The sequence below is a fragment of the Hypanus sabinus genome, chromosome 4 (assembly GCF_030144855.1).
Source record: "Hypanus sabinus isolate sHypSab1 chromosome 4, sHypSab1.hap1, whole genome shotgun sequence".
NCBI classification, from domain to species: domain Eukaryota; kingdom Metazoa; phylum Chordata; class Chondrichthyes; order Myliobatiformes; family Dasyatidae; genus Hypanus; species Hypanus sabinus.
Genome location: NC_082709.1, coordinates 85914531 through 85926336, shown reverse-complemented (window position 1 = coordinate 85926336; position 11806 = coordinate 85914531). Strand labels below are relative to the sequence as shown.

General features: G+C 39.7%; 1 protein-coding gene across 4 annotated transcripts in view; it reads right to left on the bottom strand.

Moving 5' to 3' along the window:
- cfap65 (cilia and flagella associated protein 65) overlaps nucleotides 1–11806 on the bottom strand; it is a 210152-nt gene that overhangs the window by 12955 nt on the left and 185391 nt on the right. For all 4 annotated transcript variants that reach the window (XM_059967610.1, XM_059967611.1, XM_059967612.1 and 1 more), the window contains exons 28-31: nucleotides 9590–9664; nucleotides 5403–5596; nucleotides 2895–3047; nucleotides 2029–2382 (exon numbers count right to left, since the gene is read on the bottom strand). In XM_059967610.1, the coding sequence (XP_059823593.1) occupies nucleotides 2029–2382; nucleotides 2895–3047; nucleotides 5403–5596; nucleotides 9590–9664 (776 nt within the window). The remainder of the gene's footprint in view (nucleotides 1–2028; nucleotides 2383–2894; nucleotides 3048–5402; nucleotides 5597–9589; nucleotides 9665–11806) is intronic.

Here is an 11806-nt window from a genome sequence, read left to right as displayed (position 1 = left end):
CTGGGTTAAAATCCTGGAACACATTTCTGTACCAATCCATAATGCATCCAGGTAGAAGCTTTCTATGTTGCATCAAGAAAAACTGGTAAGGGTTGATGGGAACATGACAAATTTCATTAGCCTCCTGAGGAAGTAGAGGTGTTGATGAACTTTCTTGGTCATGACTTCAGTGTGGTTGGACCAGGAATCATTATTAGTGATGTTCACACTTAGCAACTTGAAGCAAAATATTCCAAATGTAGCCTCATCAACATCTTGTACTGACTATACATTGCAAAATTGACAAAGGTTACAGTGTTAAGAAAGGACTGTCCAGTGCCAGTGAAGCTTAAACACAATGGATTCTGAAGATTCTGGAAATCTAGAGTAAACACACACAAAATACTACAGGAACTCAGCAGGTCAGACAGTAGTTAGGGAAAGGAATGAAGAGTTGATGTTTAAATCTAAGACCCTTCATCAAGAGTGGAAAGGAAGGGGGAAGAAACCGGAATAAGAAGATGTGGGAAGGGGAAGGAGTACAAGCTCAAAGGTGAGAGGTAAAGCCATGTGAGGGGGAAGGTAGGTGGGTGGAGAAGGAGGGATGAAGTGAGAAGCTGAGACGTGATAGGTGGTAAAGGTAAAGGGCTGAAGAAGAATGACTTTGATTGGAGAAAGGGCAGGAGGATGGTGCACCAAGGGAGGCAATAGGCAGGTGAGGAGAAGAGAGGGGGTAAGAGGGGAGCCACAATGGATAATGGTCAAAGGTGGAGGGGGAGAAATTACCAGAAGCTGGTGAAATAGATGTTCATGCTGTTAGGTTGGAAGCTACAAAGACGGAATACGAGGTGCTGCTCTTCCAGCCTGAGTCTGGCCTCATCATGTCAGTAGAGGAGCCCATGGATCGACGTGTCAAAATGAGAATGGAGATTGGAATTAAAATTGGCTCTGTCAAGCACCTTTATTTCATCTGCAACAAGCAGGATTTCTCATTGGCCCACACACACAAAATGCTAGTAGAACACAGCAGGCCAGGCAGCATCTATAAGGAGAAGCACTGTCAACGTTTCGTGCCAAGACCCTTCATCAGGAAGGCCCGAAACGTCGACAGTGCTTCTCCTTATAGATGCTGCTTGGCCTGCTGTGTTCCACCAGTATTTTGTGTGTGTGTGTTGCTTGAATTTCCAGCATCTGCAGATTTCCTCGTGTTTGTTTCTCAGTGGCCAATCATTTTAATTCCAATCCTCCAGCATTTTGTGTGAGTTATCAGTGAAGCTTTATATCAAAGTAAAATTCAGAATCAACATTATCAACATATGTATATGTTACCATATACTACCTTAATAATAATTTTCTTGCAAGCATTTTAGGAAAATAAAGAAATATAATAGCATTTATGGAAAACTGTGCATAAACACTGACTGTCAAACAACCAATATGCAAAAGACAAATTATGTAAATTAAAAAAAAATACTGTACTGAGAACATGAGTTCTAGAGTCCTTGAAAGTGAGTCTAGAGTAATAACTGTTCTTGAACCTGGTGGTGTAGGACCTCATTCCCGATGTTAATATCAAGAAGATGGCATTGCCTGGATGGTGGTAGTCCTTAATAATGGATGCTATTTTCTTGTGTTAATGCTCCATGTAAATGTACTGAATGGTGGGAGGGCTTCTCCTGTGATGGACTGGGCTATATATAACACTTTCTGAAGGCTTTTCTGTTCCTGGGCATTGGTGTTTCTATCCCCCTGGTTATGATACTCTACACTGTACTTCTACAGAAATTGTCAAAGATTTGATGACATGTCAAATCTACACAAACTTCTCAGAACATAGAAGCATTATCATGGCTTCTTTGTGATGCCACGTACTGTACGTGCTGGTCCCAAGACAGATCCCCTGATACGGTAATGCCAATGAACTTAAATCTACTGACCCTCTCCACCTCCAATGAGACTGGTTGATACGTATGAAATGATTGCAGAGAATAGCACAGCACAGAAATTAGCCCTTCAGTCCACAATGCTTGCTTGTTTCTGATTACTTACCTTTTGAGGTTCTGTCTTCGTGCAAGCTGCTCTTCGATGCGAATGGCATTTAGTGACTCTCGTCCTTCTTCTGTGAGCCATTTCTCATCCATTCGAACACAGGGCTGACCTGTGGTCTGCTTGACATTTGGACTCTCAGGAACCCTCATGCTTAATTCTCCTTCAGCTTCCATCTGCTGGGTTTTGTCCTGTTCCTGTTCACCCTCAGCACTCAAAGTCTCTGCCTCTGTTATCTTGCTTTTCTTTATGGCCAACTCTTCACCTTCCTCACTCCAGAACTGTGCAAAGTATGGGATGGGTTCAGCAGTCTGAGCAACCAGCAGATGTTGAAAGAAGACATCTTCTAACAGACACCTTCAATAAAACCAAAAAGCTGTCAGCCTTAAATGTAAAATAGAACAGTACAGCTCAGGAACAGGCCCTTCACCTCCACCATATTGTGCTGAACTAATTAAACAAGCAATTAAATGGCTTACTAAACTGACCCTTTCTGCCTACACAATGTCTTTTTCTCACTGTGTCATTCTACAATGTAGGATAGCTCTTTAGCCAGAGGGCATGTTTAAAGCAGAGGTTGATAGATTCTTGACTAGTAAGAATATTGTAGGTTGTGGAGAGAAAGCAGCAGAATGGGTATAAGAGGAATAAATCAGCCATGTTGGAATGGCAGAGCAGACTCAATGGGCTGAAGGCCTTAATTCTTCTCCTATGTCTTTTGGTCTCACACAAATACGACTTGTTAAAGACGGAACTTCTACAAAGAAAGACTTAGAATGTCTCTTTCTGTGCTATGGGATTGTATGGATCTATGAAAATAAATGGAAAGTTCAGCTCAAAGCCTGAGTGATAAGGGGGTTCACATTTACCTCAGAACTGTTGTGATCAGGTCGGTTGTAAGTCTCAGGTCTTCTTTTGAAGCTGAACTCAGTGAGTCAGTGTTGATGTTCGTCCACTTGCCCCAAGATCTCCCACTGCTTCTAACTTGTGAAATGGCTGAAAGTGGCTTTGAAATGAGGTTTCTGCCAACAAAGAATGAAGTGAGCAAAAAAGAACATTTCCTTTTGCCCAGAACTTCGTGAGTGAATGAAAACAGAACAGGCTTCTAAAACAATAAATGCAATTAGAACAAGTGCAAATAAGATTACTGATAAACCTTTAGAAATTAATGAAACTTTTAAAAAATTTTACTCCAAATTATACCAATCAGAATCACAAAATGAGATTGCTGAGATAGACAAATTTTTATCACAAATAACTCTTCCAAAATTAAATTTGGAAGAACAGAAAGGACTAGATATGCCCTTTACATTAAAAGAGGTTGAAGAAGCTTTAGGATCACTTCAGAGTAATAAATCCCCAGGAGAAGACGGTTTTCCACATATTCGTACTTTTGACAATAAATTTACTTTCAACTTTGAAACTTAAATACCACAATATGTTACATAGAACCTAAGAAGCAGAAACAGGAGAGATTTGTATAATCCCTTAAGCCTGTTCCACCATTCAAATTCACGTTTAAATTTATTGTCATCTGACTGTACACTTATAATAACCAAATGAAACAACATTCCTCCAGACCACAGCACACCCACAGTACATAAAACAAAATATTACCACAAATAAATTAATAAAATATAATTCAAAATGCATATGAAGTGCACAGCACAGGTACACTGTAAACAGTATACTGTTATACTGCTCACTGTCCTAGAGATGAGACTTCGGTGGTGACAGAGTACTCATTAGTCTCACAGCCTGAGGGAAGAAACTGTTATCCAGTCTAGCAGTCATAGACCTGATGCTCCTGCACCAATCTTCCATCAACTTTTCAATTCCATCCCCATTATCTTCTGATTACTAGAAAGCCCAAAAAATTAGTCATAGAGTAATTGAACAATACTGCATGGATACAGCCCATTGAGTCAACCAGTGCATGTAGGCCACAGTGCTCAGCAAACTCGTCATCATTTCCTGTAGTCAGCATATATCCCCTTAGGCCCCATCCTTCTGCCAGTGCTTCTTAAACAATACTATTGTACCTTCTTCTGGCTGCTCATTCCATATACTCACTACCCTCTGTGTGAAAAGTTATCTCCCAGTTTCCCTTTAAATCTTATCCCTCTCACCATAAATATATGCCCCCTTGTTCTAAACTCCCCTAGACTAGGGAAAAGACTGTTGTAATCATCCTTATGTACGCCTCTCCTGTTTAACATTTCTATAAAGTCACCCCTCATTCTCCTCCGTTCCAAGGAATAAAAATCTTGCCTGGCCAGCCTCTCCCTTTAATTCAGGCCCTCTAGTCCTTGCAACATCCTTGTAAATTATTTCTGCATTCTTTCCAGTTTCACATGTGACCAATATCAGGCTGACAAAAATCTTTACACAGACCTCTGAGTTTGGTCTCTTCAATGCAACATAATGCCCCAACTCCTAAACTTAGTGCCCTGACTGATGAAGTCCAGTGTGCTAAATGCCTTTTTCACCTCCTTGTCTACCTAGGTCACTGCTTTCAAGCCTTCAATAAAATCACGAGCTGAGCATCCACAGACATTCGGGGGAGAAACAACTCTCAGTATCTACCTTATAAGAATTTTGTCTTATTAAGATCACCCCCTTACTCCTTTAAGCCCCAGAGTGTACAGCCCCATCCTTCTTGATTCTCTTTTCTTAAATAATCCTTCCAGTGTCACTAGGATAGTGTAGAGGTTAGCACATTACTTTACAGTGCCTGCTATAACCAGTCAGGTTTCAATTCCTGCCACTGTCTGTAAGGAGTTTGTATGTTTTCCCCGTAACCATGTTGGTTTCCTCTGGGTGCTTTTCTTCCACAATCCAAAGACATACAAGTAAGTCATTGGCTATGTTGGTGCTGGAAACATGGTGAAACTTGTGGGCTTTCCAGCACATTTCTCGCTGATTTGATTTGACAGAAATGATACATTTCTCTGTAGGCTTTGATGTTTCAATGTATATGTGACAAATAAATACTTCAGGCTATGAGCCAAAGTTTCAAGGAATTTATGATTATTCTCTGAGCAAAATTTAGGAGAAAAATTTCTGGTCTATTTCGAAAAATCATGGGAATTACTTCAATTTTCTTTGAATATTTGAGCTCTGTGTTAAAATTCATTGGAAATGACAAAAGTATGCTCAGAGACAAATTTCATCTCGTCACCCTGCCAAAAAGATTGTTTGTTTCCCAACGGTCCCTTTGGAAGAGTGTGCCATGAGAATATACTAATTTTGGGGTTATTCTGATTTGACACATGGTGACAGAAGGCTGCTGTAATGAAACCTTCAGAAACAGATCCAATCAAAGTTAGCGTCATCACATGAATGCTGTTGCCCCAGGACAATCAGAGATGTCCTACCGCATGATGTAGTGCTTAGGAACATCGGACAGGAAGTTCTTTTGGAATTCCTCCATGGAGTGAGCTCTGGCAGTGACTCCCAGGTGAAGCAGGAAGGGTTTAGGCGGTTTGGGTTTCTCCCACAATCCAGGCGGTTGCTTTTCTACATTTCGACCTTCCCATGTTTCTGTGGGCTCCTTAATTGGAGGCAGGGTCTGTTCAGAGATAGTGAAGTTTCAGCATTTATGACTATTGTATTTTATGGTAATGTTAATTATTTAGCAAACCTTGATACCAGAAGTTGAAAGATGGCTTTCCCAAATTATTTTTAATTTAGCAACAAGCATTCCATAAGTTTTGTAGCAAAGGTTTATTTCACCTTTTCACAAAAATGCAATATGATATTCAATCATTCAATCTCATAAACCTAATTCATAAGACCACAAAATATAGCAGCAGAATTAGGGCAGTTGGCCCATCAGGACTGTTATACCATTCAAATCATGACTTATTGATTATCCATGTAAACAACATTCTCCTGCCTCCCCATAACCTTTGACACTCTTACTAATCAAAAATCTATCAGCCTCCACTTTAAATATATACAATGAATTCCACAGATTCACCAGCCTCATGTTAAAGGAATTCTTTCTCATCTCTGTTCTAAAGGGATGTCCTTGTATTCTGAGGCTGTTACCTCTGGTCCTAGATTTCCCCGGTATTGGAAACATCCTCTCCATGTCCATTCTATCTAGGCCTTTCAATATTTGATTGGTTTCAATGAGATCCCTTTTATTCTACTAAACTCCATCAAGTACAGGCCCAGAGCCGTCAAACATTCCTCATATATTAACCCTTTCATTCCCAGGATCATTCTCATGAATCTCCTCTGAACCCTCTCCAATGCCAGCATATCCTTTCTTAGATACAGGACACAAAACTGCTCACAATACTTCAAGTGCAGTCTGACCAATGCTTTACGAAGTCTCAGCATAGCATCCTTGCTTTTATATTCTAGCCTATTAGAATCTAACCAGCATCCCCTCCATGGCCTGTGTCTGCACTTCCCATTGCCTCAGGAAAGCAGTCAGCATAATCAAAGCCCCTACATGTCCTAGACATCCTCTCTTCTTTCCCCTTCCAATGGGCAGAAGTTGCAAAAACCTGTAAGAAACTAACCCAGGTTCAATGTCAGCTTCTACTCTGCTGTTATAAGACTAATAAATTGTTCCCTAGTACAATAAGTTGGACCCTCGACCTCACAATTTACCTTGATATGACCTTGCACTTTCTTGTTTTTCCTGCACTGTACTTTCCCTGTAACTGCATTGTTATTCCCGAGAAGTCAACAACCTGTTCCTCTCTTATAGATGCTGCTGACTTGCTGAGACCCTCCAGAATTTTGTGTGTTGCTCAAGATTCCCAGAAACTGCAGAAACTCGTGTCTATTGTTTTACCTTATTCTACCTCAATGCATCGTGTAATGATCTGATCTGTATGAACCGTATGCAAGCCAAGTTTCATTGTATCGTGGTACATGTGAAAGTTTAAAAAAAAAATTTCAATTCTAATCCATTTCCAAACAGACATTTCCATCTCCCAGAAACTGCCTGTTCTGTAAATTAGGAGACTGCTGACTTGTGCTGAATTATGGACTGACTTATGTGTGTAATCAACTGGAATGCTATTGAGAAGATTCAGAGAAAATGGGAACATTTTGAAGACATATGATGCTAACAACAGGTTTTACACCTGGCCTGGTATCAATCTCTGATTAATTCAATTCTGCAGGCTCTTCAACTGATGAGTTGAAGTCCTTTATCACATTCACATATTTGTTAGAGAGTGGAACCAAAATAAAAATTGAAATTGATTTTACACAAGATATTTTGGCAAATGAAGTGAGTTTCATCCCTAGATCCCCATTGCCTATATGTAATGAATCAATTTTTATTGTAACGTCTTTTGGACTGTCTTCTTCAAAGGATGCTGGAATCAGATAAAGTTAAATATAGTGTTGATAAGAGGCAGTACAAGAACCTTAACATTGTTGATGAGCAGAGGGATCATGGAGTCCAAATTCATAGCTCTCTTAACGTGGCTATGCAGTTAGACAGGGTGGTTAAGAAGGCATATGGCATGCTTACCCTTACTAGTGGAGGCACTGAATTCAAAAGTGAAGAAGTAATGTTGCAGCTTTAAAAAACTGTAGTTGGGCTGCATCTGGAGTACTGTATACAGTTCTGATTGTCCCATTAGAGGAAGGATGTTGAGGACTTACAGAGGTGCAGAAGAGGTTTACCAGGATGCTGCCTGGATTAAATGTCATGGGCTATAACAAGAGGTTGAACAAATTTGGGTTGTTTTCTCTGAAATGGTGGAAGCTGAAGGGAGATCTGATAGAATAGGAGTTCCCACGCTGGTGTCTACCAATTCTTTGACTAATGGTAGGTGTCCATGGCACAAAAAAGGTTGGGAGCCCCTGTGATAGAGATTTATAAGATTATGAGAGGCACAGATAGAGAAGACAGACAGTATCTTTTTCCCAGGGTTGAAATGTTTAATACCTTTAAGGTGAAAAGGAGTAATTTCAAAGGAATTGTGAGGGGCAAGTTTTTTTACATAGAGAATTGGTGGGTGCCTGGAATACACTGCCTGGGGTGGTGGGAGAGTAAATTTTAAGAGATGTTTAGACAGACACATGAATGTGAGGAAAATGAAAGAATATGGACATTGTGTAGGTAGAGGAGATTAGCTAGGTTGTCCATTAATTAGATCAGCACAACATTATTGGCTGAAGAGCCTTTTCCTGTGCTGTACAGTTCTGTGTAAGAGTAAATGATTATCAGCTATAGATGAGAATGCAGAGCTGAGATTACAATCAGATCAATTGTGGTTTTACTGAATAGAAAATTAAGATTAAATGCAAGTGACCTATTCCTGCTCCTATTTTGTATGTTCATATATACCTCACACAAAATGGTAAATTAAATTTGCTTGTCAGACAATTTAAATCACGATTTAGTCAACAACCATATCTAACTATAGAAAACATAGATAACAACAGAATAGCACAGCACAGTATGGGCCCCTCAGCCCACAACATTGTACTGATCAAAATAAACCTATTCAACAATCAATCTAACCTTTCCCTCCTACTCAGCTCATAAACTCTGTTTTCTTACATTCGTGTACCTATCTAAGAGTCTCTTACATGTCCCTATTTTACAGCTTCAACCACCACCCCCAGCAGCACGTTCCAGGCACTTACCACTCTCTGTGCAAAATACCTCTGTCATTTCTCCTAAACTTTCTTCCACTCACCTTAAATAAATGGCCTCTGGTATTGGCCACAGAAATCCTAGAAAAGGTGCTGGTTATCTGCCTTTTCTACGCTTCTTTTAATATTATACACTTCTATCAATTCACCTGTCTTCTCCTGTTGCTTCAAAGAGATTTAGATCACTGAACATTTACTCATAAGACATGTTCTTGAATACTGGCAGCATCCTGATAAATCTTCTCTGCACCATCTCTAAAACTTCTACTAAGAAAGTATTATGTTCTGCCATTGGAGAGGGTCCAGGGGAAGTTCATGAGAATGATCTTGTTAATGAAAGGTTTAATATATGAGGAGTATTTAGTGGTGCTGAGCCTGTTCTTGCTAGAGTTTAGAAGAATGGGTTAGGGGAGATTCTGTATCATTGAAACCTACTGAATATGGAAAGGCGTACCGTAAATAGTGTGAACATGGAAGGGATGTTTCCTATAGTGGGAGAGTCTAGGCACAACCTCAGAATAGAAGGTCATCCCTTTAGAACAAAGCTGAGGAGGAATTTCTTGAGTCAGAGGGTGATGAATCTGTGGAAGCCAAGACACTGGGTAAATCTAAAGCAGAGGTTGATAGGTTCTTGATTAATAAGGGTGTCCAAAGAGGTAGAAGGAGGAGGTTGAGAGAGAAATTAAATCAGATATGATCAAATGGTGGAGCAGATTTAATGGGCTGAATGACTTAATTCTACTGCTGTACCTTATGGTCTTATCCATTCCGATTATGAGGCAATCAGAACAGAACACAATATTCCAAGTGTGGTCTAACCAGAGCTTCATGAATCCAAACTTTTTATATCAATCAACATTTCCTTGTTACATACACCTTGGCTTTTATCTCCGTTATCCCAGGTTGTGCCTCGGTCCTTGTTACTCACCTTGTACTTCATAATCTTAGCATCTGTACCTTTGTGTATCCTCTGAGAACAAGTTCCTTGAAGGTCTCTGCAACACTTTCAGAAAACAGAAAAGAATGAAAATGATTTTACGCATTTGAAAATGGCTATTCAAAAGTTCCCATTTTAAAAAAATGCTTCAATTACATAATGTATATTAGAAATGTTGAACAAGGAAAAAAATTGTATTGGGCAGCTCGGTGGCAGAGCAGTTAGCTTAACACTATTATTGACCCATGTTCAATTCTACTGTTGTCTGTAAGGAGTTTTTACATTCTCCCTGTGATTCCATTGGTTCCCTCTGGGTGTTCTGATTTACTCCCACATTCCAAAGATGTATGGGTTAGTAGGTTAATTAGTCACAGGAGTGTAATTGAATGACATAGGCTCATTGAGACAGAAAAACATGTTACTGTACTGCTTCTCAAAATAAAAATAATATGAAGGTGACCAGGGTTAAATACTCATAAATCATTTAAATTATTTCATGGGATCTTAATATCCATCTTTCCCTGGACCTTGCTTTAATATTTTTTCTTAAAGATGGCACTTTCACAGTGTAGCAATCCCAGCACAGCAGTGCAATATCAGCTGAGATTTTTTTGCTGGGTTTAAGCCACAACTTCCTGATTTATAGGTGAGAGTGTAATCCCTCTGTGGACCCACCCTATCAAAAACTGATGCTGCTTAAAGTTGTTTTGTAAAAAGCATGAGGAGATAGTTCTTCTGAATTCTATTCCAGGTCAAAGAGGGAACCTATCATGTCACACCAACAGAGCAGCCAATTAGCACACAGTAAACACAGATAACAGAGCAGGAATAGACCCTTAAGACTACAATGCTATCTCTATATTCCTCATCAGCCTTGTCCAATTTAGCTTCCTAAAACTTATGCACACTTTCTTTTTCTTTTTGACTAAGTTGACAATTACTGTCATCATCCAAGATTCCATTAACCTGCTTATTAGTCCTTCCTCCTTAGTGCAAGATGCGAAGTTAGGCATGGAGGTTTATTTAGTTGTATTGACTGCAGAAACAATGCTGTCTTTGATTCTTAGTGAACAGACCACTCTTCAATAAATCGTACCCTGATTTTTACATATGACCATAAGATATAGGAGCAGAGTTTGTCCATTTGGTCCATTGAATCTGCTCTGCCACTCCATCATGACTGATTTATTATCCCTCTCCACCCCATTCTCCTGCCTTCTCCCTGTAACCTTGACACACTTACTGATCAAGAGCCTATCAATCTCTGTTTTAAATATATCTACTGACTTGGTCTCCACAGCCTTCTGTGACAAAGAATTCAATAGATTCAACACCATTCCTCAAGAGTCTTGTCCAATTTGCTTCCTAAACCTGACACACATACCCTTTTTCTTTTTGCCTAAGTTGAAAACCACTCTTATCATCCAAACCCTGCCTCCTTGTCTTTCCTCCTTTGTGGAACACGCTAAGGTAGGAGTGGAGGACTATTTATTTTTAATTGGTACTGACTGCAGAAACAATGCCATCCTTGATAACGCACACAAAGTGCCACAGGAACTCAGCGGGTCAGGAAGCATTTATGGAGGAGAATAAAGCTAATTCAGCCTGAGGCTCTTCATCAGGACTTGGGTCTTGGCCTCAAATATCGATTGTATATTCCCCTCCATTGCTAACCTGCAGAGTTCTTCTAGCATTTTGTGTGTGTTACTCTGGATCAGCAGAATCTCGTGTTTATTATTAGTGCATGGTTTGATTTCTTTACTGCAAATCATATGCTGTGTATATGACTTTTACATCTTCCCATAAAGATGGTACTATGGATTATCATGACTGGGAATACCAAGGAGAGTAGAATCAATGAATAACAGTACCAAATTTATGACAGGTTCCTTTCCAATAGTTTGTTCAAGGAAATTTCAACTAATTTAGTTCCAAATGTCTGATAAATGCTGTTGAGAATCTATTGCCAATATGATTTAGTCCTCAGTAGAACCCAGCCTCATAATAGTCTGTTCCACCATCCACAATCCAAGTCTGGTGCTAAAGTTAACATTACCTTTCAGGTGCACTAAGGCTGCACAGTGGACAAGGTACAAAATGCACTGCAATAACTCAGCAAGGCTTCTTTAAAAACACCTTTCTCATCTCAATATCTTTAAACTAGGAAAGGAAGGGGTTCAGGCACACAGTAATGCCACTATCTGCAGG